A 14,497-nucleotide genomic window follows, 5' to 3' on the forward strand; every position below is an offset into this window, starting at 1 on the left:
CCAAGGAGTGAGCTGGAGCTGCAGAAACTCATGCTCAGATTGCACATCTGAAGCCTGCCAGCACGAGACACCCACTCACCTGACAAAGTCTCCTGCTGAGCCCACGGCATGCATGTGTGAGCGTTTTATTGGAGTGTGTGTGAGCGTTTTACTTTTACTTTCTAGCGGCACCCAGGCAGGAGCAGCTTCTGCCTTCTGTAGAGCAGTGCTGTCGCGCAAGGTTCTTGTTAACATGTTTTTGAAGGAAGTTGAGCCAGGGAAGGGTCTTTGTACAGCCATTCAAAATTATTTCAGCTGTAACATTTTACTGTAATTTACACTTGTGGTGTGCGCTGCTCATCTTTTAGGGTTGGGGTTCAATCACCTCAAATTTCTCAGGGTGTGGTCCCAGCTACAAAATATCCCCTCCAAACAATGGTGAATTCTGCTACCCCAAAGGCTCCTGTCTTTGGAGAGTTTGCTGCAGGGCAGTTTCTTTGTGCAGTATTGCAGTGTTTATAACAAGCTCAATGAGTCCAGTTACATTCTCCCCTCCAAATTCCTCCTCCAAGTTCTCCAGCAGCTTCCGTGAACCACTGCCATCATTCTCGGGGGTTAGCTAGATGGATACGATGGCATAAGGAAGGAGGGCTCTAAATTACAATAATGGCTAAAAAACTTCTTCTGCAGGACTTTCCATGGGTCTGGGGCTAAAATGTTGCTCAAATAGTGGATTTCAAAAGGACCACAGCTTTTGCCCTGGAATTATCCGTGGAATGGCACCTCTGCAAACTTGATTGCCACTTCCCAGTAAATTCCCCAGCCATCTTCAGGAGGAAGTGCTGACAGTGGTGGATTCCTGCTATGTCAAAAAGATTACCTCCCCTTGCGGGGTAATTGAGGGGTATCATTGAGTACTCGGGGATTTTGTCACCACTGTAGCAGGCTCAATGACTTGAAATATTTCATTTTTGTAGGAAAAGGACAGACCTTTCTTTCCTCCTTCATGCCTTTTCTGGTTCCTTCCTCTGCTGATGCCTTTCCACCTGCCAAGACTACACTCAGAGAAGAGAACTGAATTTTCTCAGAGTTTGTCATTCTGAAAATAAGAGACAGAATTGCCCCCCTTGTTTTCTGAGGCTCATAGACTTGAATTGAAGCGTCTGAGTTCTGCTCTCTCTATTTTCTGTTCTATGCCATTGGGGAGTTCTTGTCAATCAGTGGCCAGTTTATCATCTGGCTCATCACTGAGCAGCAAAAGGTTCTGTTAATAACCAGCATTTGTATTTCTCTCTCATTTTTTTTTGCATGTTCTTCTGTGGATTCTTTTTGGAACACGCCAATAGAGCTGCCAGCGGAAGAAGGTAAATATTGATTTTTCCAGTGTATTATTCCTTGTTCTTCAGAAGCTTTTGTCAGCTCTGAAATAGAACCGATTGTACTCGCATTATACAGTACAAATCTTCTTGGTAAACAGGGTTCCAACCCTCCCCACCTCTACTGACTCTGTGCATACAGGATGTGCAAAGCCGGGCGATGGATTATGGCAGTGATCTCTTTAGTTAAGTCTGTCTGGATTAGTGAAAGGAGGCTCCACCCTGACCAGAACTGAATTAGTTCTATTGCATTGTGATAAAGTGTAGGAACCAGCATCCCCAGTCAGTTCAGTAATCTCCCAGCTGGGTTCCTTGGTTCATTCCTCAGTGAAGCATCACTTGAGTGGTTTGGACAGGAAACAGCATTGGCACGCTATTGTAGACAGTCAATATACATGCATTTTACTGAATTTACATGTGCGCTCTGCAGAATGGAAATACCTAGTTTAATGATTTACTTAGGGATCTAAAAAGTAAAGAGATGCTGCACAGTGGTATGGGGAAATGACAGCACAAAACCTTGAAATACAATACCAGGCATCTGTTGAAGGTTATTTTTATTTTGGTCAGCGCTATGGCGAGCACCATCTTGAATTGATTTCCAATGCAAGCAGGTTCAGAGCTACATGTTGTGGGGAAGCATACTTCAACGAAAACAAATCCTACTAACAGAAAAAATACCAAGAGACATGAAAACCACAACAAATGCGTTTGGTTCCAAATCTCATTTGTTCATTTGTTCTATATTTAATACCTCTGAGTACGGCTCTGTGGCAGCACACTTTAGTATCTAGTTTACATGAAACTTCTAACTCTTCTTTCAAGCAAGCTACTAAAGTGCAGCACAGAGAAGGTAAATACTAGCCAAGGGAAAAAGTCTCTAATTTAGCTCCAGGGTCAGGCAGGTTACAGTAGCAAGAAGCAGACAGTTTCTATACAAGTTAAAGAGTGAAAACGCAGGCCTAGCTGGATCTGGTAAGTGCAGGGACCCCAACAGCCAGTGTAGGTGACTGTGCTGTGATGATGCCGTGCTGAAGCCCACCCCAGGGACGAGCAGTGTTGTTTCCCTGTGTTCCAGGCAAGTCCCTGTGGGAGCTGGTGGTGGAGCAGTTTGAAGACCTCCTGGTGAGGATCCTCCTGCTGGCCGCCTGCGTCTCCTTTGTAAGTACCAGTCAAAGGACTCCCTGCTCGGCAAGCCCTGCCTGTGTCTTTTGTTCTGTGTGTAAGTTTATATCCCAAGGGAAGGCATGGGAAGAGGGGGGCCGACACTGCCAGGTAAGCCGCTTGAGCTCCCTAAAGTGACTCATATAGTACTACTGTATATAATAAAATTAAAGAGAGCAAAACATCACATTTTGTCATCTCTTATAAGGTTTCAGCTGTCTGTTGGAGGAGAGTCTGCACATTAGCCCGTCTCTGGCGGTGGATTGCTGCGCTTGCAGTGCTGTGTCGCGTGCATGGTTTTTCAAGCTGGAATTAGTTTGTCCTGACAACCCCCCACTGTTGAGGCAGGGTGCTTCCCTTTAGTTTTCTGCCTTGGGCTCTCCGATTCTATTCAGCATATTGCAGTTGAATATTCCAATCATCAGAACAGACTGCTTTTGACTGGACAGGCAAATATGTCTGAAGCAGCTACTGCAGGGTACAGACTGAAATCTGCATTCCTGGGAATGTCAGGATACTGTACCTGTCGTTAACAGTATATTGAGAGTTGGTGCCTCAGTTGTGCCCTTTGCTCTACTGGGCACAAAATGGTAGGTATTTTAATGAAGTTGACGGTAAAGCTGGGAGTGCATCACACTTCACAATCTTTAGTGTTTTTCTCAGCTCATGCTCCAGGATGGCTTATACTGTTGTGCTGTGTATTGTGTTGCTTAACCGCCAGCTGCTAGGGAGTTGAATTTCATGTTATGGTCCTGAAGAAAACCACACCACTGCATTCCGGTAGTTGCCTCTTAAGTCCTGCCAACCTGGAAACAGTGTGATCCCAGGGGTACATCTGCTGCTAGGCTCTCTGACTGGAGTTTTTATTCGGAGCTGAGAGGAAGGCCTTTTATAGACTTTGAAGGGTTTTTCTTGACTTGGCCATGAAGGCAGGCTGTCACTGCTGGGTGATGCTACATTGCTTGCCTCCCTGCTGCAGTGTGCAGGACTGTCTGTGAGGCGCTAGGCAGTGCCGGTGATGCCAGCCGTTGGCACACAGGGGGAAGGCTCTGGATGTCTTGAAGTCTTGCCCAAGCTAGCCAAGGTAGGAACAAGCTGGCAAGACTATAAACAGGGTAGTTTCAAGGCTAGGCCTACCCCAGGCAACTGGTACCTGCAGTTTTATTCATCTCCCTGTCCTTCTTTACTCATTTATATTTAATGTTTAGAGCAGGGGAACTTAACCTTTTTCGGCCAGGACCCAAGAATGTGCTTGGGAGTCAGCTTTGTGACCGATATTTCAGTTTTGAATTAATTTCCTTTTAATTCATTTACTGTGGTCTACAAATTAAGTATATAATTGTTACCAAAATATAATTGACGCATAGGAAATGATGTACTAGTATGAAATAATGATGTTAAAATAGATCAATAATTAATTTCTTAGTTGGTTGCACACAATAGTTTTGCAGAAGCACAAATATTTCACAAACAGCACTAAGCAACCAGTTATTGCTACATTAATGTGAACCTTGACTTTGCACAGGCTTTGAAATGTATTGGTCATGTTTGAAAGGATGCATCTCAGGTCAACAGTGGCTTCAGTGGGCTTCAAAGCCAGTTATATTTTTGAAGGCAAATGGTTAAATGTCAGCTTCATGCAAGCAGGTTGCACAAAACGGTAGTGAAACATTCAGGGCCTAATTATTTAACACTGCATTGTTTCACAAACTCAAAAAAACTCAAACTCACTCTGGAATATGAAACCATATCTTTTACTACTGGAGCAGTCTAATGTAAAAGTTTTTTAGTGATTCAGGTGTATTTGTATTGGGGGTGTGAAATGAAACAGTACATTATTTTACTTTCCGACAATTTCTTTGCCCTTTAGATTGCACCCATTTAGGAACATGTTAATGTTACACTAGTTCAACCCAGCAGTGCTGGTGTAGCTGCAGATATACTTGAAGTCTAAAAATATATTATTAAGTAGTTCCCTTCATACTAATTTCTTTGCACAAAAGTTATTCTTTTTTTCTTCATCATGAAGATGGTATTCTGGTTCCTAAACAATTTTTAAACAAAGCTGAAAAAACATTTTTTTTTCTAATTTTTGATGGAAAAACCTCTCTTTTTCATCAATAATTATTGTGATGTAATGTAGTGGTATCTTGTAATAACACAATCATACTTTTTTTCCCCTCTGTGGAGCTAAAAAGGCCTCTGTGCAAACATACTTGTGAAGGAGATAATTTCAATTTATTAAAGAGGATCATTAGGACTTCTATTCACCAAACTTACTGATGAGATTTTTACTATTCTGATACACTTATATCTCATATTATATATTTTTCTTCTACTTGTTTTTAATCACATTTGCAGTTATGGAGTCATGTCCATATGTGTGTCTTTTATTCAGAAGCTAAAGGCAGCTGTCAATTATGTGAAACAAATGAACATTCAACTCTTTTTTCTTTCCAAGTCCTGTGTTGCAGTGCCAGTGATCTTACAAAGATGTCTATCAGATTTTTAATAGACACGTCTTAACAAGATGCGTTTCAACTTTTAAATTGACTTCTAAATTAATCCAGGAAAGGCTCAGACCTACCAGAGACTACCAGTGTCGGTGTTCCACTCTGTTTCTTTTTTCTGGAAGCAAATGAATTTAAAAATAGTACCTGTTTTTGGCAGACAAACAAAAGTAGTCTCCCCCCCCACCCAGCCCAGATCCCCAGAGTTTTCCATCAGTGAGCTCCTGGCTCAGTGAAATCCGAGCCTTTCTCTAAGTCAGTGACTGTGAGAACTGGGACATGTACCTGTATGTCAGCTGGAGAAACTGGGAAAACTGGAATCTTGGTTGATTGGTGATGTCCTTAAGTTTGCAGTAAAAGCCCTGCCTGGCTTTGATCAGTCAGTAGGCCAGATAAAAATCATTGTTCCAAATATGGCTTTTGCATACATACAGTAAATGCTGTGCATTGACACATAAGTGGTGTGTTTCCTTAAGAAGGGGTATCAATAATTAATATCACAAAGCCCAGTAAAGCTTCAAGGAGAATTTGGTTAGAACAAAAAAGCAAGTTTGGCTTAGGTCACCTTACTTGAACCATTTGCATGACTTTTAATATATTTCAATACGGCAGCCCATTTTTCCTTAAATTTGCATCCCATGAGGACAGAAGCAGCTTGTATCTGAGACACCAACAGGAGCTGTTTTGGTTGAATGCAAGTATGCAGGGATTCTGTAGTGACAGGGAACAGTTTGCACAGGATATGAAAGCAGAGAGGGGTTTGATCTTGTGCAGAATATGCGGGCATATTCCACACGAAATCTCGCAGTTCATACACAGATATGATACGTGATATGCATGAAAGGAGTCGAGGAAAATTCCTCAACACCTTTCATGTATTTTGTCTGAATATCAGAAAAATCCTAAATCTGTCTCACAATCCAGATTTGAGATCCCTTATGTGTAGAAAATAGGTACTGTAACGGCTTACACACAGGATCAGTTTGAATAAATTATTTAATTAGCAGGCTGTCTGGATTATATGTAAGCTTGTGTGCATTTCATTAGGGGGTTCATGTTTAGTTGTAACTATTTTTCCTGGCTCAGCCTGTTCCACTATTCTGGAGTCTTTCTAGTTCTGCACAAGATAAACATTCTGTGTCCTGGCCCAGATCTCAGTACATGCAGAGTGTGGCCACCGATACAGCCCCCTGATGGGGCTAGAGTCCAATCAGCTGATCAGCCAATTAAATCATGCATAGATCCCCACAAGCCCTCTGCTCAGCAGCCCCTGTTTCTGTGCTCTGAACGGATATAAAAGTTCATCTTGATGTGTTATGGTATCTTAGAGAAGTTTCAGGCACTGTTTTTACATAATACTTGGAATAATTAATAGGTGTCTTTTCTCTTTGGTTTAGAATGAGCTGTTATTACTGCCTTTACGAATTAGAAAAAACAGTGGACAGTGCTAAATGCCGCCTAGCCACTGTGCGGTTTGACCCACAGCCTTAATTGCTGACCTTCAAATCTGCTGTTTCTGTTTGATGTACCCTATTAGTCAACATAATTAGTTACAATTTATTAGCGTGAGCTTCAAGTTCTTGAAATGGAATCATCCTAGCTTTTAAAAAATGTCCTACAGATTCCCTTTCTTGTTAGTGCGTACTGTATACAAGAAAAGATCTGTTTCATCAAAATACTACAGTAAATTGAATGAAATAGGATTTCCTTTTTGAACTCTTAAAGAAATGCAGGCACGGGTTTCCCCTGGTGCTCTTCAAGCCAGAAGATATTCAATTTGCAGCCTCTTAATAATAGTCTCTTGGTGGTTTCAAGGTTTTCTTTTATGCAGGATTATTCTTCACCTAAGTTCACACTGTGAAATTTAAGTGAAGCTTACACTCCAGCTCACATGCACTTTCACTTGATCTGACAGATTGTCCAGACAGCTGATGCGGTCATCATGCTACCTTAACTGTAGAAACTTGTGGGTTCCCTTTAATGTCCATTAAGAACTTTATTGAGAGCTTGTATTCTGAAAGTTTGGTTTAGTCAGTGAAGCACATTCTGCATGGATTTGAGCTCCTAACAGCATTCCACACTAAATAAAAAATGTATTTCTAAGAAATGAGTTTAGCATGAGAGCAAAAGAAATAGATGTAATTTTTATCTTTAAGGAAAGTAATGTAGAGCAGAGATTACTGCCTCAATGATTTTAATTCTTATTCAACACTGTTATCCATTTTTTTCTGATTGCCGTTACATTAATGATTGCAAAGGTACTTTGAGAAAGATGTGTGTGTGTGTTTTAGTCTAACATGGCTTCTTAGAGTGAATTTCCTAGTTTCTAAGCAGGACAGCAGGCAGCCTTAGTGCAGGAGAAATAACCATCTTGTCATATCAAAATGTAAAACTAAGCCACCAAAAAAAACATACAAAAACATGACGCTTGGACTCCTTAAACTCCAATACAATTTTTGCCTCCATCAAATCCACACAAAAAGAGGAAGCAAACTGGACAAATTGTGCTATTAAATTGTAAAGGTCACAAGCAACAATTGCATGGATTTCCTCTATTGGAGACTGGGATAAGACTGTTCTCAGGGAGAGGCTGGATTTCGATGCACATCGCTCGCAGCAGGAAGGGAAGAACAAGTGGGTATTGAATTCGCTCTCGTAGGAGTTTCTATCAACACCCGAGCCAGCCCAAAATGTTTTTTTTCGGGGGGAAGGTAGAATAGTGGGTAAGCCCCTGATGTGGGTTTGAGTCCTGCACTGTAGACCCTGCTGTTGTACCTTGAGTGAGGTATTTTACTCTAGTTGATCCAGTGCACCCAGCTATGCCAACCAGGGGCATCTCCCTCAGCCCTCTTTATGTTCAAATTCTCTTTGTGAATGGGAAATGCAACAGCAACAACCCCAGTGTTGTCAGTTAGTTTGCTTGTGGTTGGCCTATGTGTTCACTGCTAAGACTGTTATTACTGGGGAGGGGTTTTTTTTTTAGTTCAGCCTGTTACCCAAAACAGGATTTCTGACAGGTCTGTAGCTGCCACCACAGGTTATTATTACTGAACAAGACTTTCTGGTCCAGTATTTTTCCTACACTACACACCTTTCTGTCCATCCTTAATTCTTTGTAGATGCTTTATGAATGTCCCACCCCTTATTCTTCCCCCAAAATAACCTAATTCACTTCAGGTTACCTAGAAATTAGTCATTTCTGTTTTTTACATTTGTTTCGGAAGACAAAGGGTGTGGAATAAAGAGAGGTGTCCGTGCAACTGTGTGGAGGGGTATAAAAATATATCTTAAGATGTTGAAATTTCTCAGGACTCCAGTCAGGTCCATCATTAGAAAATGAGAAGAATACGGAACACCATGACTCTTTCTAGAGCAGGCCACCGGCACAGACTGAGCACGTGGGCAAGATGGACCTCCATCAGACAAGTGACTCATTGACCACCCTGACAGAGCTACAGAATTCCACAGCTGAGACAGGAGAACCTGTTCAAGGACAATCTCTGCTGCACTACACAGATTTGGCCTCTATAGGAGTGTGGCTAGACAGAAGCTAAAGGCAGGCCAGAGTCTGCGAGAAGGCATGTGGTCGACATGAGTTACACCATCCTTACCATGAATGTTGGTGGTTTCTGCATCATCATCATGGAAATGCATTTCAGCAGCTGGGACTGGAACACTAATCAGGATAGAGGGAACAATGAATGGGGCCAAATACAAGAAAGTCCTTGAGGGGAACCTGCTTCGGTCAGCCTCAGACCTCAGCCTGGGCCAAAGATTCACTTTCCAGCACGACAGAGACCCCGAGGGCACAGTCACAATGACAGCAAAGTTCCTTCATAACAAGAAGATGAATGGCCTTGAGTGGCCCAGTCAAAGCGCCAACAGTGGGGATCTGTGTAAGGACCTGAAAATCGCAGTTCACCAGCACGGTCCATCCAGTGTGTTGTGTGAAAAAATAATTTAAATGCAATGAAACGTCAGCCCATAAGACAGCGATATTTGCAGTTGTTCAGGAGTGGGAGAATACTTTCTAAATGCAGTGTATACAGTATGTACAGTACGTACAAATCCAGGCTATATTCCCTCTATATCTCAGAAAGCAATTAGCCTTTTCCTAGTGATTTAAAATGGCTGTTTAAAAGCCAACCTCTCAACCTTTGTTCCATGCCTGGAACTTCAATAAATTTGTACATCAACACACAAGTTTTTTCATATCCAGTCCCTGAAAGAAAGATTTAGTAGCCCTTCCATTAAAACTTTTCTGGCACGTCTACACACTGATGTACAACACAACTCCACAATCAGTAATGAAGAAAGATTTTCACAAAGGGAGTGGGTGCTGACCAAAGGAACTATCTATAATCTTTTTAAAAGATGTTAATGCTGTTGTTTTCCACCTTCAGTGTGTCTTTTATTTTTTCTTAGGCTTTCAACTTCTCAGGTTGTATTCTGGATAAAGAAGAGGTCCATTCTCTGCAGTAAAACAAAAACATGATCCAGGTTCACTGGAGTACTTTGACATTTCAGGCTTTAGTACTTTGTATTTTAATTTGTTTGGATGGATGGAAAGAACAGTAATTTTTCAAAGCAGTCTATGAGATTACCTAATTTCTTTTTAAACAAGTCTGTGTGCTTGTGTTTCAAAGCATATTTCTTTAGAATAAGCATTTTTGGCGATGCTCTAATGCCTAGAACTATCTTTAATTGTCCTGCATTTAATTCATGTGTTGCACAATGATAAGGCAGGAAACAGGGGAGAGCCGCTACTATCAATTCATTTACAGGTATTTAGACCCAGTAATATATTTCCTGTTTTTTCATGGTTTCATGATTTCATGTTTTCTCATCTTCCTGTGATTATTTTTAGAGAAATGACAGAGATGTGCCACATTGTCTAGGTACTCAAGCGGAAATTGTTTTTGAAAGGTTTAGCAAGACTGAAAGAGAGGATTTGACACAGTGCATCATGCAGCATGCTTCCCAGTGACTGCCATGCTGTTATTTCTGTCTCCAGTGCCCTTTCTTAAATGTATCTGATAGAATGGTTTTTGGGAGCTCTTTCAGCAGATTAGTTGCAATAATAAACACTCTAAAAAAGGAAAGTTAGGGAAGAATAAAGCAGGGGTCACAAAACAGAATAACAACTAAAGAGTCATGTTTTAGATGCTAAACAACAAGCAACTTGCTCTTTTGACTAAAATGTCCCAATATTGAGTTGGCATACAGCAATTTCATCAGTAGTGTCTTTGACAGTATCTACTTTCTGAAAGTATTTTGTCTTGTGCCCCATTTTGCAACCTCATTTTGAGTTACCCCAGCTTGACTGTCTTGTGCTTAAGCCTCAAACTGGTCTGTCAGTGTAAACTGGTCTGTGGGTGTAAAGTTGGCTGCGAGGTACTCAGCCCCTCCCTTACGGACTAGCTGGGAGTATCCTCGTGCAGAGAGCAGGTGTGAGGTCCGCCTGTGGTTTGGATTGCATTAACGAGCATGGCAAAAGTGAGTAGGGTGAGAACTGAAAACGGAGGGGAAAGTGCTTGCTTTGAGAAAGTAAAACTTTCTGCCTGAATTATGGGTGGGAAACTGCTATGAAGAGCATTAACAAGGTACTTTTTGAAATCTGACAGCATTTGAAAGGACTGAAAAAAAGCCCTCCCCATGGCCTGTGGAAATAAACGTTAAAAAGCAAAACAAGTTGAAAAGTAACGTAGGTTGTACACCACAAGCCAAGTTTAGCTGGCCCTGTTAAAAAAAAGACCTCCTTGTTGTTCCACAAATGAGCGACATAGGGAAATTCTTAATAATATATACTATGGAGTTGACAGCACTCGTTCAGCAAAATCCATTGTAAAAGTGCCCCAAAACCGTGTAGCTTTGCATTTCTTGCTCTAGTCTTGTGTATTTCAAACTATAATGAACTATCTTGAAATGTTCTGTGCAGGTTTAATATGTTATTAATAGAAGTGCTCAGCTTATTGTTTTATTTTAAGTACCCATGAGATAAACTCTATAAGCTATGCAATCAAACTTCATAGTCCACTGTAATCAAGAATTGGTTAAGAATATCTAAAGTTGTGTAAGTAAATTGAATCTATGTAGCACTTCTGCTTTCTAGTCTTACCTTTTTTGGTCTCTTACAAATTTATTTGGTGGATGTGTTAACAATCTGTGTATTTTAGTTCTGACCAGGAAAGTGTTTGTGAAGTAACATGTGTGAGGGGTGGTGACTGGGAATCAAGAAGTAATACTATAAGCTTTTTCATTAAAATGACATTGATATTTTTTTGAGTCTATGCAATCTAGAATTCTGCATTGTTATAAGTGCCAAATGTAGACCTAAAAGGGTTAATTTTGGAAGTGCCTGATTAGATGCTTTACTTTTCTTGTAATCAAGCTCAATCATTAAAATGTTAAGGTGTGAGAATCCTATCTCGCTTTAGTGATAGGGCAATTATCCCCACATAGCAATGTGGCAATGCAAGCAGACATCTTAAGGTCCACCTTCACTTTGTGAAAAGACTGACCATTTTATGAATGCAATTTGGCTAATTTTGCAAGACTTGCAACTGTGCTAATTTTGTGTTAATGGCGAGAATGTGTTGGTTTTCCAAATGAAGAAACATTATTGAAGTCACCTTGAAGATCGTCAATCTCTTTTGTGCGCTGGAAACACCAGAAAGTGATGAATGAAGAATCTTTTAAAAGAAAAAATGGCAAAGTTATATTAATTATTTATAAAAGCCTAAGAAACAATTTCAAGTAGTTGTATCGACTGTAAGCTTCTTGATTTCCAGGCTGTAAACATTCAATTATTTTTTCAATGTGGGGGGGGGGCAGAATTAAGCTCATCTTCTCAGTTATAATTTTAGATACATAAATGTCCTTTTGTTTCCCTCTCTGCACCTGTATTTATATAGCAGGATTCGCCTCAGGGCAGCTCCAGGGTTAACTGTAACACAGGCTGCATTGTAACACGGATATAGTTCACCAGCAGTTCCTGAACCAAAGTGATGCTATCAAAACAAATACAGAAGCATTATCGTTTTGACTTGGTCAGGACTACTTAATGGTTAACAACACTTTGCAGTACTTCTTCTGTATTGCAAAATTCACAAATGTTATTGTCCTATATAACTGACTGGCTGCAGCCCAGGCTGAACTGTGTTGTTAAAAATAAAATTGATAAACAATAAGAGGCCCTTTGGTCTGTCTGATCTGTTAGGTACATATTGGAGGATTGATCCAAGGATCCAGTTGTGAAAGAATTCAAAGGCTGGCTTCAACAACATTGTTCCAGACACATACCCTACCCTTGTTTCATGCCAGTATCTTTGTAGAAAAAAGTCCTGGTAAAATAAGTTTTAGTTGCTAGTCTTGAGCTGATTTGTGCCTGGGGTTAGTGAAAGCTCAGCTTTATTTGTCTTTTTACAAATGTTCCAAGTCAGTCTGTTTTCCACTTTTTTTCTCAGCATTTCTAATTTTAATTGAGGTCAGCGCCTGGCTTGCTTGTGCAAAAAGTCATCTCTCAACGTGAGTGTTTAGGGTTCCCAGAATCGAAATGTGATTATGTACAGATAACTCCCTGGGCCATTTTGTTGTCACACCCTGTAAGAATGAGGTGACATCACTGTGTTGAAAGCACATCCTCTGTGTGCAGGGCTTTCTGTTTTGATGAATGGGAGCCTCCTGTGAAAGGGAGGTGGTGACACGCTGTGTAACCTGAGGGAGTTCTGTTTCTGTCAGCCTCCTCTGTCATTGCTGCTGCTCATTTGCCATGTGTTTTCCATTGCAGGTCTTGGCGTTGTTTGAGGAAGGTGAGGAAACCACCACAGCCTTCGTGGAGCCCATAGTCATCCTTCTGATTCTGATTGCAAACGCCGTCATCGGAGTATGGCAGGTGAGGCCCAGTCCTTCTGCAGCGATACGCTGGTGAAAGTCAGCAGCTGTGCCGCCTTGCAACTCACACCTGGCAGCCCACTGCAGCTCAGCAGCTGTGAGCCTGGCCAGTACCTGGAGGGGAGACCTCCAGGGAAAGCTAAAGGCTGCTGCTGGAAGAGGTGTCAGTGAGACCAGTAGGGGGCGCTCACCCTGCAGTCTGTGTGGGTTCTAATGCCCCAGTGTAGAGATGGGGACACTATGTAAAAAAGGGTAGGGGTGTTAACCCTGGTCCTGACCACATTTCCTCCTGGGTGTAGGACTGGTGCAATATAACTGCCATTGCATCTTCCAGGTGGGGGCTGGCTGCATATTGGTGGTGGTGGAGGGGAGTCCCCATTACTGTAAAGCAGTTTCAGTGGAGTGTCCAGAAAAGTGCTAGATAAGCGTGCTGATGATGATTATTATTAAAAAGGCAGCACCAGGCGTTAACTAAAAAAAAAAAACACTACCCATCCCATAATCATAATGTCCAAACTCAGTTCCTGATTACTGCTTTTGCACTGGGTGGACATGACTGCTTTAGAAAGACTTCATGTTGTGGTACATTTGAAATTTGCAGTTCAAAAGGGGGGGAGAATGCTTGGTTTCATCCCAGCCAGTGTGTCATGTACATTTATCTCGACGCAACACACTTTATTAAGATCACCTCCCTCGCACACATACAGTGCTCTCACACGGTTCTGTTACATTTTTTCCTATCATTTACAAAAGTTGTGGAAGGTTTTGGCTGCATTTCTCTGCTGCCCTGCCCATCTCTTAGTAGGTTGTCAAAACATTCAAATAATAAAACAATTTTTTTTGGGGAATTGCAATATTGTGTTCTAAATTCTGGCGGGCTCGGGATACAGCAGGCAAGCGAGCTCTTTGAGAGCTTCTTGAGGACTCTGAAACTTACAGCGAAAGACCGATCTGATTAGAGGTGTGCTGACAGGGGAGGCGGGTTCAGTCATTTAGAAATGAGACAGACGTTGTGGTTTGAGCATGATAAGGCTTCGTTTCCATTGCTGCAGTGGCGGGCGAGAGGGGTGAAGCTTCTCTCAGGGAGGCAGGGGAGATGGTTACCTGAAAATCACATGTAAAATCCGTCACTGCAACAGAAATACAGTCTCTCTTTTCCCAGCCCCTTCCTTAACAATACGTCTGTGAAATGTCTGTTCATCACCGTTTCCTGTCAAAACAATTAACCTAGCAGGGAATTCGCAATCCAAGGACAGTTAAGAGCCTAGTGTCTGAGAGTACATGAGATGAAATAAATGCAGGAACAGAAACAAAACTCAAATTGCATAAAATTTCAATCCGTTCCGGGCTTTACTGGTTGCAGGTATCTTGTATTATCTTGCGGTGCTGCAGCCCAGGGTTCAATTCCTGGGGTGCTATCTGCACAGTGGTTAGCATTGCCGCCCCGAGTTCAATTCTGCACCTGGGGTACAATCTGCGTGGAGTTTGTATGTTCTTTTCTCGTTCGTGTGGGTTTGCTCCAGGTGCTCCAGTTTCCTGCCACAGTCCAAAGACATGCTGGTAGGTTAATTTGTT

The 14,497-nt window shown here is 41.6% G+C and overlaps 1 protein-coding gene across 1 annotated transcript in view; it reads left to right on the plus strand.

The window, feature by feature from the left end:
- The window catches only part of atp2a3 (ATPase sarcoplasmic/endoplasmic reticulum Ca2+ transporting 3), an 83,954-nt gene that overhangs the window by 20,425 nt on the left and 49,032 nt on the right, over positions 1-14,497 (plus strand). Inside the window, exons 3-5 of the mRNA XM_006640831.3 lie at positions 1,326-1,343; positions 2,434-2,516; positions 12,819-12,923. Coding sequence (XP_006640894.2) covers positions 1,326-1,343; positions 2,434-2,516; positions 12,819-12,923 — 206 coding nt within the window. The remainder of the gene's footprint in view (positions 1-1,325; positions 1,344-2,433; positions 2,517-12,818; positions 12,924-14,497) is intronic.

Source organism: Lepisosteus oculatus, chromosome 26 (genome assembly GCF_040954835.1).
Source record: "Lepisosteus oculatus isolate fLepOcu1 chromosome 26, fLepOcu1.hap2, whole genome shotgun sequence".
Taxonomy (NCBI): Eukaryota; Metazoa; Chordata; class Actinopteri; order Semionotiformes; family Lepisosteidae; genus Lepisosteus; species Lepisosteus oculatus.